The sequence below is a fragment of the Cyphellophora attinorum genome (genome assembly GCF_001299255.1).
Source record: "Cyphellophora attinorum strain CBS 131958 chromosome Unknown Contig16, whole genome shotgun sequence".
Lineage (NCBI taxonomy): Eukaryota > Fungi > Ascomycota > Eurotiomycetes > Chaetothyriales > Cyphellophoraceae > Cyphellophora > Cyphellophora attinorum.
The window spans coordinates 59431-77475 of NW_017253244.1; the positions used below are offsets into that span (position 1 = coordinate 59431).

At 53.3% G+C, this 18045-nt stretch overlaps 6 protein-coding genes across 6 annotated transcripts; 1 reads left to right on the forward strand and 5 right to left on the reverse strand.

The window, feature by feature from the left end:
- Positions 1–2274: 2274 nt before the first annotated feature.
- AB675_4466 (Sugar transporter STL1) lies at positions 2275–4101 on the forward strand (the record flags this gene model as incomplete). The annotated part of the gene is made up of 2 exons (XM_018144607.1): positions 2275–2641; positions 2696–4101. 2 exons carry the CDS (start codon positions 2275–2277, stop codon positions 4099–4101), a joined length of 1773 nt encoding a protein of 590 aa, XP_017999026.1.
- Positions 4102–4186: 85 nt separating this feature from the next.
- On the reverse strand, positions 4187–5173 carry AB675_4467 (uncharacterized protein; the record flags this gene model as incomplete). Its single annotated transcript, XM_018144608.1, has 2 exons — positions 4187–5021; positions 5082–5173. 2 exons carry the CDS (start codon positions 5171–5173, stop codon positions 4187–4189), a joined length of 927 nt encoding a protein of 308 aa, XP_017998983.1.
- Positions 5174–6101: 928 nt separating this feature from the next.
- On the reverse strand, positions 6102–8896 carry AB675_4468 (putative phospholipase; the record flags this gene model as incomplete). The annotated part of the gene is made up of 2 exons (XM_018144609.1): positions 6102–7995; positions 8043–8896. The coding sequence occupies 2 exons, from the start codon at positions 8894–8896 to the stop codon at positions 6102–6104; spliced, it is 2748 nt and encodes a 915-aa protein (XP_017999132.1).
- Positions 8897–9599: 703 nt separating this feature from the next.
- AB675_4469 (putative V-type proton ATPase 20 kDa proteolipid subunit) lies at positions 9600–10423 on the reverse strand (the record flags this gene model as incomplete). The annotated part of the gene is made up of 5 exons (XM_018144610.1): positions 9600–9851; positions 9902–10013; positions 10125–10216; positions 10272–10306; positions 10366–10423. The coding sequence occupies 5 exons, from the start codon at positions 10421–10423 to the stop codon at positions 9600–9602; spliced, it is 549 nt and encodes a 182-aa protein (XP_017998954.1).
- Positions 10424–10797: 374 nt separating this feature from the next.
- Positions 10798–13820, reverse strand: AB675_4470 (uncharacterized protein; the record flags this gene model as incomplete). The annotated part of the gene is made up of 2 exons (XM_018144612.1): positions 10798–11711; positions 12374–13820. The coding sequence occupies 2 exons, from the start codon at positions 13818–13820 to the stop codon at positions 10798–10800; spliced, it is 2361 nt and encodes a 786-aa protein (XP_017998895.1).
- A 1616-nt stretch (positions 13821–15436) lies between these two features.
- Positions 15437–17674, reverse strand: AB675_4471 (3-O-alpha-D-mannopyranosyl-alpha-D-mannopyranose xylosylphosphotransferase; the record flags this gene model as incomplete). The annotated part of the gene is made up of 2 exons (XM_018144613.1): positions 15437–16950; positions 16999–17674. 2 exons carry the CDS (start codon positions 17672–17674, stop codon positions 15437–15439), a joined length of 2190 nt encoding a protein of 729 aa, XP_017999067.1.
- Positions 17675–18045: the final 371 nt, after the last annotated feature.

Sequence of the window (18045 nt, forward strand, 5' to 3'; positions counted from 1 at the left end):
CGGCTTTTAGAGGAAGGACGATCTCTCTAGCAGAGTGTTCAGGATACCTTCTCGCCCGACCCTTATGTACTTCCATGAGGAGTTACGCGAGACCTCCTGACGTAGTGTTACTACCGTCTGATGGCGCCAACCCTACTGGTCAATACATCGGTGGAGCATGAAGTCGGGTGTGAAACATGTTTCCTTAACCCGTGACTGTAGAGCCTGCCGGCGCGTTTCGAGCGATATTTCGTTGTTAGACTTCAGATCCTCTCTTCTAATGATCTGGGGCTGCGGTATCGTGAGGGACAGATCTCGGCACCCCCCTTTGTTGCGTTCTGGTGAAGAGGTTCCGGTAGGTGGTGTGGTGTTCCTGGTTGTTTGAGATCGGTAGTTTGTGCGAGTTAGCGCGGTTGTCTGGTTGAGTTGGGCAGCCTTTGCCAAGTCGAGATCTGTTCCGTCACATTAACATATCTGTGATTGCTGAACCAATGTCTGGGGCGCTACCACTTTTCAGAGCGGACTCTGGAACTTTTGCATCATGCGCTTGCCGCTGGTCTATTCCTACCTGCCACAATCCGCGACTTGGTCGTTCAGCGTCAGTCACGTTCTATCCGTCCACTTTTTGGCGCCACCGTGCTCGCCAGACGCAGGCTAGTCGGTCCAGGCGGTCAATTATGTCAGCCGCTAGACCTGAGTAAGCTGAATGCTGAGATCATCTTTCGCTTCTTCTGTGCGCGAGCGCTGAAACTGCACAATATCTGTGTTCAATCGACGTTCGGATACCTGCTCAGAAAAAAGCACTTCGAGCCAGGAGATACGCGACGAATCTAGAGTGAATTCGTAGACGAGGCTGCGAAGTAACCGGCTCTGTCGCCGGTGAATGTCCAAAGTCGACCAGGGTCAATAGAACGTATTCAAGAAAGAGGCCACTCTGCAAGTCTTCGTGCTGTGAGAGTGGGACACCGAGCGGAGACGCAGCCTGAACCTTGTAGAGGCTCGAGACTCCAGTCAAGTTCTAGTTCAGCGAGCATGAGCGTCCTCTCATCCGTCCACGCCGTGAAATCTCGGGCGGCAGATCACCTGTCGATAGACAGTTCGAGGTACCACGAGCTCCTCGCTCCAGCCAGCCTGGTGAGTTTTCTGTGGATCTGACTTGCAAGTCGCCACTGAGCTAGGTCGGCGACTGAAAAAGCAAAAGGGGTTCTGGGGATGAGAGTGGCCAACAGCCTTCCCCACAGGGGGGCCAGACCAAGTTCGCAGCGGCTGAAGAGCTAGTTGTCTCAAGGTTCATGAGACGAGCTGTCTGCTCAATGCAGGTTGCGCTCCAGCGGTGTTCGAGACGCCGTCGTTGACATGGGAAGGTCTTGACACCACCCAACACAAAAGTGGTCGCTTGTCGTAGACGGGCTCTTGACGAGCGACACATTGCATTGACCACATGTACTAACAAAGCTGCCCAGACCTGAGCGACCAGTTCAAGAATGTGATGCATTGCTCGAAGACCTTCAACGTAGCCAAACCGCGGGAGGACGATCCTTCCGCTGCCCTGCTAAGGGTATAGCTAGATTGCGCTTCTTCCCATCAACTGAAGCTCTACCAGCCCTGGGTCGGTCCCTTCTCCGCATGTTCGTGGACACGCTTGCAGGCTGTGATGCACCGTTCAGACACTAAGCCAGATGACCGTACAATTCTTCCTGATGGAGTAGGTCTCAGCGAAGAGCAGCCCAGAGATCGTAGATAGCCGATGAGCACACTTTGCATTCAGCGACGACCAAGTGACATGCGGATCCGAAAAAGCTGCTGGCCAGCATGTAGTCTGTATGTGGAACCATGTAGCCAGTAATGTCGAGGTTCGAATGGCACTAGGAGGTATTCCATTCAGGGGCGCCTAGCTGTGAGCGCTCTGTTGGCTCACTGACACGACTGGTCGGATCTGCATTGTGGCTCCTGGATGGAACTCAGAGTCAGGAGTCGACCAGGTAAGGTCTAACGCAAGCAATAGCCGTCGTGGTACAACTGGTAGTGAATATAGACTTTCAGATAGATGAGAACGCGTAATCTAGCACTCCCCATGGGGCAGGGACTCTTGCTTCTCCAGAGTTTATAGCAAGTATGTCGGCAACGGACCAAATGCCGACACCCAAGTCGCAAGGTCAAGCTGGGGTATATGCAGACTTGATCAGGTCGAGTGGCTCTTGTGGCAAGTATATAGAATAGTGCTGGTCCCCATGGTACTTAATACTGCAAGTCAGCTTTTCGTACAGACACGCCTACCATTCTGAACTTCCAAGCATGGCTACACCTACTTTTGTTGGCCTCCGTGGCCAGGCTCTTGTCTATGCAGTGACACTGTGCTCCGGATTGGGGTTCCTCTTGTTTGGTTATGATCTCGCCTTTATGGGAGGCGTGACCACCTCCGCAGACTTCCTCGCCCTCTTCGGCAACCCAAGTCCTGCTCTACTCGGCTTCCTGGTTTCGTCATATGAGGTGGGAGCAATGTTTGGAGCGCTGGGCATCTTTCTCATCGGTGATAACTTCGGACGCAAGACGAATGTCCTGACCGGGGCGGGCATCATCTGCCTCGGTGCCATTCTCCAGACTTCTGCATTCAGCATTGCTCAATTCCTGGTCGGGAGAATTGTGGCAGGTTTTGGTCTCGGTACGTGCCACTGGCCTAGCAACTGTACCTTTGCAAGATTCTGATAAGACGCAGGCATGATGACCACCATAATTCCGATCTGGATGACAGAGTGCGCACAGCCAAAGTCGAGAGGCCGAATGGTGGCCATGCAACTCTCCAACCTGATCCTGGGTTTGATCATCGCCAACTGGCTCGACTATGGGATGTCTTTCTACGAAGGCCCGATCGAGTGGCGTTTCCCATGCGCTTTCCAGATGGTATTCTGCATCATCATACTGGCATATATGCCTTTCCTTCCAGAATCGCCCAGATATCTCGTCCGTGCCGGCAAGATGGTTGATGCAGAGCGGTCACTTTCGGCCCTTCGTGCCTCAGATGATGTTGCCCAGGAGCTGCAACAGATCCGCTACGCCATCACTGTTGAGGCTGAAGAGCAAGGCTCTTGGACCGACGTCTTCCGAGAGGGTGGCGTGCATGGACGCACTCGAGTCATTATTGCATTCTGGGTCAACGCCATGCAACAACTCACCGGTTCGAACGTCATTTCCAGCTTTGGGCCTTACGTGTACCAGAATCTGCTTGGTCTTTCACGCCACGACTCGCTGCTTGTATCTGGCGGCAACCAGGTGTACTTCTTCCTATCGAGTCTGATCGCCTGGTGGGCCGTCGATGCTATTGGGCGCAGAAAGCTGTTCATCTTCGGGTCCACCGGCATGTGCCTAATGATGGTGCTGAGCGCCATTTTCATCCAGATGGGCGGCAAGAACTTGGGGTATGGTGCCATCGTGTGCAGTTACGTCTTCTACACGTTCTTCACCGTTGGTTGGCAGGCGAACATGTGGGTGTACCCGTCGGAGATCTTGCCGCTGAAGCTGCGTGTGCGTGGTGGTGCGATCGGGGTCATCTCCCAGTGGGCGTTCACTTTCCTGGTCGTCGAAATCACGCCTAGCCTGGTCCAGAACTTGCACTGGAAGAGTTATATCGTCTTCGCGGTGCTGAACTTTGTGGCGATACCGGTTGTGTACCTTTTCTTCCCGGAAACCAACCAACTGCCTCTTGAGGCTGTTGATCTGCTGTTCGTCGATGGAGAACAGAAGCCGAACATCTTGAAGGTTGTCAAACGCAGTGCCAACAAAGAGACTAGGGAGGAGATCTTGTTCCGCATGCGTGATGAGGTGGATCGTGCAACGGCGCTTGAGACCAAAGCCAGCGTTGCTCATGAGGAGCTGTCGAGATTCAGGTGTGATTGTGTTGCAGATCGAACGTTTTGGCATTGTCAAAAGTCGATCAGTGTGGTGTGGCTACTCCGCTATATTGCTGCTGGACGCCCGGCAGTTGAAGATCAATTAGCATTTGACTTCCTTTGCACCTTCCAATCCCCACCGGCTCTTTGCTTGGCTCTGATACTTTGCTTTGCTGTTGCCTGTGATAACATGTCGTTCGTGAAGACAACACCGACGATGCATGGCAAGGGTTAGCGAACTATACTCACGATGACTTGCTTATCATCCCACAACAAAGTGACATGAACTTCGGTAATCGCCGACGCGGAGTCTGTGCCACCTACTCGGACACTCGCCATCGACGATCCACACCTTGACCACCCCTCATCTTGTTGCGAGCAAAGCCATCCTGGACTCTGGCAAAGCACTCCACATCGCCTTCCTCGACCTGTCCAAACCGTCGGATCAGATCCTGTCCACGGTCTGATTGCATGTACTGCACGAAGCGGTCACGCTCTTCTGGCGAAGCATCTCCCTTCGCTAAAGTAGTGCCGACAAGTGCGAAGCAGCTGTTCATGAGTACATCGGTCTCGCTCTGCGGCTCGTAGAACACCGTCATGTCACTTACAACTCCAAGCTGAGTCTGATGAAGCAGTGTGGAGCGATCTGTGATAAGATATGCACCAGCTTTGCCGGCCTCAATGACAGCTCCAGCAGGAGAATGCAGACTTTGCTTATACCATGCCTCGTCGGTAGAGTCCTTCCAAGGTCCCAAACCAGCTGCTACCCATCTGCTGCGCTCCTTGAACATAGTGGCTGAAGAGTCCGCACGGCTGTGAAACAACGACCGCGTTTTCGCGATGGTTTGAAGCGCCTGCTCGAGACTTCCATTCTGCTGCATGACGCCAGCAGGGTCGTTGACCGGCCCAGCCAGAACGAAATGGTCGTGAAAAATGCACCCAATGGTCTTCGACCATCCTTCTGACTCAGCAAGCTGCTCCTGGTCTCGCTCGTATGTCAAAGCAATATCGATGTGGTGCTGAAGAAGAGCCAATTGAGTATTCCGCGAATGATTGCATACCCAGGTTATCGAAGCTTGGCCAGGCTCGTGGTAAACAGCAAGATAGTCGTTTGCGAGAGCGGCAATGAGACCAACGGCGCCGGCGCCACCGTTGCTTACAGCACATGTGAGCTGACAAGATCGCAATTGAAGAGAACAAGAAGTCGGTACCTACCCAATGCGCAGGACGATCGGACCTTGCCCATATGTCTCCCTGGCCAAGGCGTCAACTTCGCCGTGAGAGACAATGCTCGTAGTAGCGGACATTGTGCTCGAAGGATGCGTAATGGTCGCTTCTGATTATCCTGTCGCAGACCTCTGCTGTGTTGGAAGATCAAGGTCTCGGTCTCAGGATTGCAACAGAGACTGGGGCGTGCTCATGATGACACGCGTCGCTGGGCTGCAACAATGAAATGCCTGGTCATGATATTGTGGCCCACCACATCGTGAACCACAAACAAGGACAATAGACCCGTTACGGAGCCAACTGGGCACCGCGAGTCGGTTGCAGACACCCAGATGCCATGCCTGTGCTTCGCAGATGCCGACGATGTGCCAGAGTCTGTTCCAGCTATGTCGATCAACCTTCAAAAGCCGACAACACGATTACGAAGCTCCCTTCCCAGGAACTTTATCGATACCTAGGTCTTCGGAGAGGGGCCCTGCCAGCCTTCCCCAGCGGCGTTCCCCCCCGAGGTCTGATCCCGGGGCCCTGACTCGACGCGACCACTCATTCTCCAGGCACGATCTCCGGGCACTGGTCGGATGCATGCCGTTTTAGGCGCTAGATATCAGACGAATATATTTTTGCTACGTAGAGATTGGTGCTCAGATTCGCTCACACTTTCTCACAAAAGTGAACCCACGGTCGGTTGGTGTAGTTGGTTATCACGTGTCCTTAACACGGACAAGGTCGCCGGTTCGAACCCGGCACTGATCATATTCGGTGCTTATGGCCTTTGCTTTTTGCTTTTTGGTGGTTGGGAGGTGTAGGGCGACAATGTAATATGGCCGGAGGGCGGCGTGAAGCTTTTCGGGAAGGAGAGGAGCAGGTGAGGGGCAATTGAACACTTGCCCCCAACAATCATATATCGGAGAAAATTATGAATTGCATCCCAAGGTTATCTATTCCAGCGCCAGGGAGACCTTTAGCCTCAGGGTATCAATGTCTATCTATGCGTCGTAACTTCGTTGGTCAAGCCAGAGACCCCCTCTTGTACTCTCGCTTCTTCACCGCTCTCAGCACAGGCAGCGTGTTCTCCTTGCCAGCCTTCCGTCCAATCTCAAGCACCAGAAATCTCACAAAATCCTTGCTGACCCAGTAGCTGCTATGGGCACTCAACATACTAAGGTACTGTATCTCCAGCGGTCCGCCGCCGCTCGCCAGGTGGAAGTCGATTTGCCCATTCTCATTGAGCAAGTACATCCGCTTCTCTGCTATCTCCTCACGTGTGAAGTTGTGCGTGTCAAGCTCCACGGTCGAAGGCAAGTGTGCAATCTGCGGCCGCGCGGGGATGTTATGCGAAGCGTACGGATCTCCAGCCATCTTGGACCAGCGAAGAGAGGATCCGAGGCGCCCGAAGAGACTTTGTGAGGCTGTAGGTATGTTCGCCGGCTGAAGCAGGGAAGCGTAGGCTGCATCAACAGATGCATTCAGCAGGTATGACACAGGATCGTTCTTGTTGAGGACGTTGTAGATGTTCTGCACGGCTAGTGAGCCGTACTGTTGTTCGGAGCTGATCCCAGGCGTGTGCGATTCTGCCTCCATACCAGGCTTTTCGATGCCAGCACGAGGGACCAAATGGGCATTGTTCAAAAGCAGGAAGAAGCCACCTGGAGAGCCGCAGCAGAAGAGATTGGTGGTGTTGAACTCGAAAATATCCTGTGATGGTGTCGCCTCGTCAACATCAGCATCTGTGGGAACTTTCGTGGGCTGCTGGCTAAGTATATCCATTGCCATTGCTGAGCCCAACGAATGAGCAATGAGGTGAACACGACCATGCTCTCTGAAACCAGGATTGTTGCGACACCAAAGCCTGTATACTCGATTTGCCTCACGAATGACCGCAGATGTCATCTTCTCTTTGTGGTGGGACATGTAGTAAGGAATGTCCAGCATGACATCGGATATGATAGATCGAACTGCCGGAAGCGTATCAGGCGTGATGTCCTCCAGACCGAATCGTTCTTCCTCGGAGCGTTCTTCCTCCTTGTCGTCGAAGGAGACTGTGAGTCTCCAGTTGACAGGAAGGACCATCATGCTTGTGTTGGTCTCAACATTCCCCTTGGTGGCTTGTGAGGCTATCTCGACATTGAACGATCTCCGAAGATCGTTGATAGCATGTGTGAAATGGTAGCTATCTACCCTTTGAGACAGCTTCTGGCCAATCCCGTGGATGACCAGGACCAGATCTTTGACGACTGGCGTCTTGTACCGTTCATCGCACGCTGCGCAAGACATCCGGCGACCCTTGGTTGTAGCATCACCGGATTGTGCCATGTAGCCACCAACTGTAGCTGCAGCTGTGTCCTCTCGCAATTTCGGGTCAGGATGCAGCTTCATCCACAGCTTTCGGTCGAAACCTCGGACAACAGCAACACCGATCTGCCTTCCTTTGCGGATCGAGCTTAACGGTCGTCGATTTTTCGATGTGGAGGGTAACAAGCTCGGGCGCAAGATTTGGGCATTCTCCCGATCGACATAGATAGCACTGTGGGTTTGGAAGAGTTGCTTTTTCTTGCTCAGGGCGGGCTCCAAGGCTACATTCTCTCCATGGACTGGTATAGGCGATGGTTCCTCGTGCTTCGATTCAAGTTGATCGGCAGCACTGCTCGGTCTACTCGTCTTGCGAGTATCTGTCCACAGCTTGTACACGAGCTTAGCTTCAGCAGCTGCGCCGTTGTCGATACATGCTTGTAGCTCGTCTTTGTAGGAATCGGAATATGGTTTGATATACTCATAGCCGAGTTCAAGACGGTTCGCTAGCGTCGTAGGAACAGGAAGCATGGTATCTTTGTAGAACCATGTCGCTCGAAGTACGCTCGAGGTATCATTGACTGGACTCCAGTAGATTGGTCCATGCTGAGGTCTGGGAGTTGGACGAGATGTAGACGTGATACGCCAACAGGAACGAACAATTTTTCGTCGTCGTTTGCGGCGTCTTTGGCATCATCAGGAGGACTCTCGCTCGCCGCTTGTCCGTAGGTCGAATCAAAGTTGTTCAAACGCTGTGAAATGTTCTTGGCTGAGGGTGCCCGTGCGAATGGTCGACCACTAATATCATTCGATAAATGCTCATCTTGCACATGCGACAAAAGCTCGTAAGGAGGCCGCTGTGTCGCGCGACGGAAAGGGGAGCTTGTACGCCTCGTCGATTGTTCCTTGGCATCAGTGACTGGCTGGGAAAGCATCACATCGCTTTGGCTGGCCTGCTGGAGTCCTCCTCGTGCCTCATCCGGAGAGTTGAGGACTAAGCCATTTTCAAGTTCGGGTGTGTTCACGGCAGGGCTTCCTGACGACTTCCTCTTATTCGAAGCACTGGAGCTTGGCTCAGCAGGTTTCCTCCCTGGCGTGGTATCCGCAGATACAGCGTGACCGTTCTGCGTCTCTTGCCCCCGCTCCCCAGACCGCGCCGAAGTTTGGCTGTGATGTCTTCTGCCCTCCCTGAACCTGGGAAATGAGAACATGCCCTTATCCATATGTCGTGATGACGGCCTCACAGCGTCCTCCCCAGCTCGCAGCCCTTGCCATGCCTCTTCCAGGGCAGCATTGTCCCGCACAGAGAATGGCTGCGGTTCATGCTCGGAGGACTTGTCAGATATCGGCGGCAGCGGACTCAACGGGTCGTCAATCGGTAGCGCCGAAACATAGAAGAATTGCGCCTTGACTGGAGGCACAGAGTCCGTCTCAGGCGAGGACGCGTCCTTGCGAGGCTGGGCATCGTAGAATGCGCATGTAGGGCCATACGAATGGCTCAGACGCTCCGTCATGGCGACAACAGCGGATCGATTCGCAATTCGGGACAACACAAGACATTCGGCCTAGGTCAGGGAGGGCGCTGTAGGATTTGCTACAGCGCTATGGCATGTCTGCAATGGAAGGCATCGCTCAATAGAACGTAGTAGAATATTCTACGTTAGGAGCATTGCTTCAATAGCAGCAACATAACCTCACCAAGAAAACTTGCTGCATCAATGTTGCTGCCTAAGGTACTTCTACTGGGAATGCCACAGGGCCACGACTGACAGGTATTCCTTGGGATCATGCGTAGAATCTCGCAGTGACGTCGTTTGAACGGCGGAAACAATTTCCGTGCCGTCCAGAAAGGCGAGAAGCAACAGTACAACTTGAGCAGCGGCTCTAGTGAGCCTGGGACAATGGCAGTTGCAACACAGCGAGGTTGTCCGCTGCTGTTAGCATTGCGCGGTGAAGACAATCGTAGTAGCTCGTTCTGCTATGTATGTATTCTTATAAGCAAATGCTTCCCCTCCATAATGGCCCTCTGGCGAGGCTCTGGATTATCTCCATTCCAGTACGTTCGGTCCTGTCTATCAGGACGAGTATGGCAGCGCCGGATGGCGCCAGTCCTCCCGCCAGAGAAGTTTGGGTAGGGCCACCGACCTGCTGACTCTGGTCGGTCAGATGCCAGTCCCTTATCGTGATCGTTATGTTACACCATGATGCCTCGTTCCTTCACTCAATCTCGTTCGCCTTGCCCTGCACCAGTAGTCCAATGATGAGTCCAAAAAGCCCTAACACCGAGCTGAAGATTTCAATGACCAGGACCTTCACAAACAGCGTGGCATCAGCTGCATCAGCCAGAGCCGCACTGCTTCCATTGATGCCCACACTGACACCACAAATCAGGTTGCACATGCCCACTGTCAGACCGGCCCAGAACAATGCGTAGCCTGTGTATTGATTGGAGCCCGAGTACAGCCTCTCCTCCGGCACGAGGTTCCCAACTTTTGATGAGAACACGATGGCATGATGACACCGTAGATGGCGACGACTTCGCAGAAGATGATGGAGATCAAGTTTTTCGTTCGTATCCGTGGTGCTTTGACGCCGCCGCCGAGGATTGATGTGCCTGTTATGAAGATGCCCCTACGTAGTTGTTAGATCGATTGCCCGCGGAGAAGTCACGCCGTGGTGAAGGGCCTCGCGCCGAAGCCTGTACAGCTTATACACGCGATACAGAGCTGGAGGAAGGCTCACCACGCAGCGCCGACCACAGACAGACCTATGCACAGAGCAATGCCGAGGTCTGCCCATGCATATGGTGATACGCTTTCGAGAAATGCGCCGACCTGAGAACCTGATTAGCCACGAGTCTGTCCTGTGCTGCAGATATAGCCAACATACATTAAATCTTTCGCCCTCGCCATTGAATAGCATATCTGTCATCCGCCGTCAGTCACTGTGTCCCACTAGACAACTGAGATTGTATGATCCTTACACAAGCCAACAACGCTGGCCGCAGCGACCGCACCGCCGGCGGGGTAGTAGAGACTCATGACTGGAAGTCAAGCCTCGGGCAGCGGTGAGTTGAGGAAGAAGAGCGACGCCGGTGGTCTGGGAAATGACTGAAAGACAAGGACGAAACCGAGCTCGAGGTCTATAGATTTGAATGATGCGCAGGCACAGGACAAGCGGCTCCGAAAAGGAAGGTGGCCTGGTGCCGTTCCCAAAACTACCCTACTGGAAGATCATTTACGCAACTCGAATGTTGGTGATCAATTTTTGTTCCAATTCTCGATATTCATGCCCCGGAGGACTTCATGCTTGCACCTTCCTGACTATTCACAAGAGCGTCAAGGCTCGCATTAGGCCACTACCATATTCACGTCATTCATTCATTCGTTCATCCTTCTCAAAAGAAGCCGATCGCTCATTCGTACTGCCTCCAAAGCGCGGCATTCCTCTCGATTTCCGCTTGACGATTATATCCTTGCTCCTCTTCCAATGCATACCGCCGGTGCTGATCTTGCAATCGGTGCTCAATATTATACCTTGACAACGCCGCACTCTTCAAGGTCTCGAGATCATTCCTCATTACGGCGTCCTTGAAGACTTTCCTCATCCTTTCGCTGTACAGCTGACAACTAATCCCTGCCACGTAATGCGCTGGTCGCTGAATCGGTACTCTCTGCATGGTCATTACCACGTCTCGTGCGATAGGCTTGTCTCTCATCGGATAGACAACTTCCATATAGCACTCCTCGCAGATCGTCAGCTCGGGAAGAGCAGACATGAAATGCCATAGGGGCGTTGCAAGCATGGCATCAAGGGCGCATTCCCGGTACCTGGCCTTTTGGCGCACGAATTCGCAAAATTTGCTGATGTCCTTGTTCCGGAGGTCCTTCTTCTTGCTATAGCCAGCCAAGATATCGAGCTGATTGACAATCCCGTAGAAGTGCTTACTATCGTTGTAGAGATTGCAGTATCGCTCTTGCGCGAGTTTGCTCTCGGGACGCTGAAAAATTTGCTCTTTCCATAACTCAGGAAAGATAAGTTCGGCATTCCTCACACAAGAGGTGCACACATTGAAACCTTGCACAGGCGCACCATTCGTCGGGTCCACCACATGGTACCATTTTCGTATCTCAGTCTGACGTCCAGGACAAGGGTGTACGCTTGGTGGACGGCTGGTGAGACTTTGCAGTAGGCCCAGATTGGTGGAGCCGTCTTTCAAACACTTTGCAATGGCAATGCGTGTCCACGGCTGACTGAGGGCACACGTCGCCGGCTCGGATGGGGATTTCCAGTTCGCTAGAGTCAAATAATCTCGAAGAGATGACTCTCCTAGAACCCGTGTGCAATTGCTACAGACATCGAAACCTGCAACACCTGCGACCGTATACCAGATGCCTGTTCCTGCGACAGGGGAAGTATGAGGGCAGAGTGGAAAGTTGATCTGCTTCTTCGCTTGCTCCTGGATCAGAGTACTGCTCGAACCTGCTTCCGTTGTCGTCGTGCCCTGTGATCCACTGATGTCTGGACTGCTTTCGCTTGCAGGCGAGTTGGCGTATGGCGAGGGTACATACGGTTGAGAAAGGTGCGAGTGAGGCAAGCGACCCTGCGCGACTTGAGGGGCTGACCTGGAAGGTCCAGGCAAGGTTGTATATGTCCTATGAGCCGATGGACGCGAGTGTGCTTGCTCAGGAATAGTGGAGTATGATGAAGTCCTATGTGTTGGCGGATGAGGCATGAGGGACGGCTGCAGGGCGCCCCGAGACAATGACTCCGGGCGCCCTTCGTGAAAAATTGGGTTGATGATAGACTCTTGCTGCCGTCCTGAGACGCGATGGAGCCAGCTCTCGATCCCGGCCTATCACCATGAATTGGCACAGGATTCGATCGCGGATAGCCATCACGACTTGCTGTAGAATTGTGCCTCGATATGACCTGTGGCTCGTCATATACCGGTGAAGGCTTTCGAGACCGCTGCCCGCTCGCAAAGGAACCTTGTGAGCCGGTGCTTGGAGTATCGGGGGAATTGGTCGATGATCTTGAGAGGCTAGGGGCCGCCTTGGCTGCGAGTGTCGCCGCACCTATTGTTGCAGCACCCAACAAAGTCGTCATAGGCTTGCCCGAAGTGTCATTCGCTGGTCGTGTGCGTTGCTTCGACATATTGGAAACAGGGGCCGTCATCTCCAAATAATCTTTGCTCTTTCGCTCTCCGCGTGGTGTCCGAGGAGGACTGTTGAGTGGCGACATCATGGGAGATGTGCCATCATCCTGACCATATTTCCGGGGCGCTTTCTTTTGGTTGTCTTTAAAGGCTTGTTCCAAGTCATTCTCCAAACTTCGTGGCGTACGAGCTGAAACAGGTGTTTCTGGTCGACTATTATGTCGTGGGTCTGAAATGTCAATGCTTGGTTTTTCTGGACGGCGCATCGATTGTCTGCGTGACTTTCTGCCAAAACCATTGTCGTACTCTCGTGGTGGCTGTCTGTCGACTGTAGCCGAAGGATAGGAAGACTCCTTGGAGGATCTTCTTTCCGCCCGCGGATGATCACGATATCTCCTGCGGTCGGAGTCTTCTGCAGCTGACGTATACGGAGACTCCCTGGTGAGACCTGGTGTCTGCGGTGGTGTGATGGGCGTCGAATACGTCGCATGGCGTTGGTCTCGAGGCGGACTCTGCTCCGATCGTCTTGATCTAGACTTTGGCCAATCCGGTCGCGATCTCTCGTCACCACTTGATTTTGAGAAGCTTCCTCGATCGTGTCGGCTTTTCGATCGCCGTCGTGCAAAATCTTTCCTTCGTCCATCTGAATCACTACTGTCCGGTTTGGTGGCCACACGCTCGGGACGTTGAGACCGCGCGCGCCGGCCGGGCACGGGCATAGGTAATGATGCGGCGGCTTCCGGCGAGAGCAGCGAAACTTTCGAGGTATCGTCAAGCATGGACGGTAGTAAGGTACTCGTTCGAGTCCCATAGGAATATGGCGATGGTGCTCTTCGTTGACCTGTAGCCATAGCCTGTAGATCTGCACCAAGATCGGTGTTGATGCGTGACACGTGTGGTCTGCCTCTGGGATCCTCACCTGCTGCGATACCAATAGTAGACTTCGAGCGAAGTCTTCGCGGGGCTCGAGCCGGGTCTCGTTCGTTGTCTGATGCTGACGGTATATGTATGAACCGAGTCTCATACTGGCCGTTGTGTGGATTTGTGTCCAAGGTTACATTGATCTGCGGACTCGCAGCCATGGATTTCTTGACCGGCTCTTGCGAGATGCCCTGCTCGTTGACATCTATGATCAGAGGATACTGATCGACTGCGCCACGACTTTCAGCAGGCGCAAGGTCGTCTGTGCTTTGCGTGTCCGAGACATCCGAGCAATATTCCTTCGCCAGTGACAGCACTTCATCCTCTACCATCGGCGATGGAGGCCAGCTCTTCGACATGTTGGGCGTATGAGGTCGATAAGATGGGCTAGGGAGCACGCCGTTGGTTTATGGCTCTAAGAGAGCGTCATGGCTTGACTGGCGGAAGACGGGTTGATCGACCGGTTCCGCAGACGCCGCCAGAGGTTTGCGGTCAGGCAGGTATTCTTGCCGTCGTACAAGGCAGTACAGCTTATGAGTGGAAGTGCAGCGGCCTCCGGGGTCACGTTTCGTCCTGCAACACAGGTCAACAATAAGGGCCTAAGGCAGCGGCTTTTGTCATCTGGAGGACAACGGTAAGTGAAAACGAAGTGATCGAGTCAGGCTGTCTTTCGAAAGTACAGCACGATGACAAACGTCAGAAATGCAGAAGACAAGTGATGAGGCTCGAGCCGGTGCCGTGAGGACCATAGTAGTCGGGCGCACTGGCGAGCTAGGGGACCGTGGAGGAGATGTAGGGTACGGCTCAGCGGCGTTTCATTATGGAGAACAACTGCACGATGCACGAACGCATGCAGGCACCACAGGGATCCTGAGCGTTCGGCTAGAGTCAATCGAGCGGCAAGCGTGATGGACTGCAAACACTTACCAAAGTGCCATGGAAGAAAAGATGGGGTGAAATGGCGGTCAGAAGAAAGGCCTTTGAGGCCGGGTTGCCCCGCGTTGTGATTGGCCCCGCTGCACAGCCCTCTAACGCATGCCGATTCCTTCAAGCAACAACTACTGCACGTATTCAGTCTCCTCCTCACGTTCGCTTGACTGTCCTTGCCAACGCGCTTCCAAGCCGGGCCACGCAATGCTCAAGAGTATACAAGACTCGATCGCCTGCCGCGACCTCCGGCCTTCCGGGACAAATTCGTCCGTGTAGGAGGCTGCTAGGTAGCACAAAGAGACGCGTGCTGCTAGATCTGGACGACAGCCACAGCGACGGCAATCTGTATGTCAGCGCTACCGCAAATGGGATCATGGTACAACAAGGAATATAATTGGCATGCAGCGTAGATCCTTCCGCTGACTGACTGTTCTCGAGCGCAAAATTGATTTCTGTTGACATGAGAATATTGCCTCGCATATTGGGCTTTTGGCCACAGCAAGTCAACATTCCCAGCATGAAAATTGGGACCTGCTGGATTGTCCCGCGAGTCAGCCACTTTGCGCCCGCAAAGAATTCCGCTCAAATCAAGATCGGTCAACTTGAAGCATTGCCACATCATGCCCAAGCCCAGATTGGAATCGAGTGGTGTGTTGGAACACAGCGATTGGGATCAGAAACCGATGGTCCTTGCAGCTGACAGCAGACATCTGCGAAATTTGTGGCACCGTCACAGCACACTGGGTAGTACAGTGACCTTCGTGCATGATTAGTACGCAGAGCATCACGCCCATTGTTGTGCCAGTACAGTGTCTCGTCGTGTATGAAAAGGCCTTCCAGGGCGTTGGTACGCGTCATGTGGTAGGCTCTGTCATCCCGTAATGCCAGGAGCAACTCGAGTGCTGCCAGTTTTCGAATGATTCTTTGATGCCGACGATTAGAGTGTTATAGAAGCGGAAGTGCTTGGTGGCCAGGTAAGGCAGGTCGACGCGCTCTATCCTCTGACGCGTTCAAAGACGACAAGGAAGTTCGAAATTGTACGACCTCATTTCTCCCAATCTGCTTTCACAGGAAACAACCCTTCCAGCAACTCGGCCATCGCTTGACGTGTATCCGCCAATTCGGCCTCGTCTGTGGTTGAGACGTCATCGTTCAAGCACATCTGGCCAGGAACCTGCTTGCCCTCACGCACATACTTCCTTGTGAGCGTGCTATCAACTTGGTCGGCATCCGTCACCATGACAAACAGCTGATTTGTTGGTTCCATAATGGTATACTTGTACCGCATCAAAATCTTGACTACCAGCTCTCGTTTATCGGCCTGCGCGTCTGCCTGTGGCAGGAGCGGCGACAGACCCTGCCTAACCTGGTGCAGAAGTATTCTGATCAAGCAGTCGCCACAGTGAGGGATCTGCCGAGCGGCTCTATCAAACACGTTCGTCGTGCTGAAGAGCGGGTTCTTAGCCGATTCCTTCACGTATGAAAACCCTGGTCCTAAACAATCATCAATGTTAAAATCAGAGCAGTCCACGTTTTGCATTGACACCGGACCGTCCCATGAAGTCCACTGGATGTTGGTGTTGACTTGTGGGGGCTCAAGTCCAGCCTTCTCAAGAAATGCTGCTGCATGGTAATAGTGTCTTTTGCGAAAGGACGATTTGTCGATATTCTTGGTGCCTTCCTTGATCTCCTTGACTATACGCTGGCGCTCCTTCCACGAAAGCGTCCCATCGTCATCAACATCGCTTCGCAGCATAACATAACTCCAGATCAGCGCCTCCCGGAACCTTTCTATGAGATAGTGAAAGCTCAGATACCACGAATATAGCTGGAAGCCTGGTTCTCCACGAAAGCGTTTGCAAGCACTTTCAAACTCCGGCTTCGGAAAGGAGGTGATGGCTTCCTTCATCACGCTTCGTGATAGAGAATGACCGAAGTGGCCTTGTCCCTTGCGTTTTCGGACACCAAAGCGACGATTGAGCAACCAGGATGTGTATATCAGGAACGGCTTTTCCCCAAATCGTTTGGCATCGGCTTCTGTTGGTTGGTTAACAGCACTGTAAGAATTTGTCTTGAATCCCATGACAGGCCCGTACAAAGGTGAGTAGACATCGGATGGTGCGTGTCGCGCTCCAAGAAGCATATCATCTGACATGGCGAAGAACTGATCTATGTCGGACGGCAAGTTGAACAATTGATTTTCGATAGTCAACGAGTTGAATGTTGGCAAGCATTCTGCTCGCTGCCGTTCGACGAAATCATCCTGAGCAATCACCTGCACACCGTTCTCCTCTGCGTCGCGGAGCCATGACGGTGTCTGTCGCCTACGTGTCGTTGCGGTTGAAGCATTCCCAATCGTGTTGACGACGATCTGAAGCTTGTTGCGGAAGTGACCAGCATTTTCATGGACGCTCCGCAGAGAATACCGCAACTCGTCCCAATCTCGATATCTGTTGACCCCATGCGATGCTATCCACACGCCCTCACGGTCGTTCAGAACCGACTCGAGCTCGAACGGCAACATAGTTGCACGAAATTCGTCGTCGGAGCCGTTGACCCCTATCCAAGGATTAGTGGTTCGAAGTTCCTATTTTATTGCGATTGTACCGCGGATGGCCTTACATAGGTATACGAAGTCAATCCGTGGCTCCACGAGACGGCCTTGCTCGATGGCGTCGTACTCGGCCTCGCTGATCCAGCGGTCTTCCCAGCCCTCGAGATCTACACCATGGACAACATCCTCGAATGGCACGAAGATGAAATCCGGCAGCGTCTCTGGGTCCGTTTGCACAGAACTGTCTTCTTGTGTCGTAGCCTTGTCTGGCGAGTCTATCTCTGTATGTGCTTTTCCTGCAGATACATGCACTGCAGAGGCCTTCTCGCGACTGCCATGCATTCTCTGGTGGTTGACCGAGGATGCTGCTGTTCGATTGGTGGTCGGAGCACTTGCTTTCGCCGTTGGCAGTGACGCGGCTGTACCACGCGATGCGCCAGTGGTGAGATCTTTCTCAGGCTGAAATGCCACTGGATCTTGTGCCTCATTCAGCTGTGCGGCCTTCGAACTTGCAACGACCGGTTCAAGCATCGGTCGCTTCTCCGAGCGCGCTTCGTGGTATGCAGGAGGAATGCTCCCACGCCGCGGCCGCAGCTGTGGTGGGTGATTGCGATATGTGAATACTGCCCATACGAAAGCCAACAGGAACATCCAGGTCAGTACAGCCCTCCTCGGTTTCGGCCGTCGTGGAAGATCTGCAAGCCATCTTCGGGACAGTCGTGAAGACATTGGTGGATTTTCATAAGCAACGAGATTCATGTCGATCGTCGGATGGCATCACACTGGACCAATTTGGTTCGTAGGTCGACCTGGCCTATGACGCTTTCCATTGAACTAGAAGAAATTAGCCAGCCGTTCTGCAGAACGCCTTCAGAAGCACCATAAAGGCTGCTCCTTCTGCGAGGCGGCTTTGAGAGCTGGACACTGCCAATCGCAGTACCGGCTGTTACGGAGGGGGCTTACCACCGTCCCGAGCTTGCAGTGTTGCGACCCTAGCGATTGGATGTCGACCGGACTTTCAGATGCGTCGATGCCCCTAACTTGTCCCGGAAGCGAGAACATACTAGCATCTGTTCTGAGGATCCACGTGGCTTTAAGAG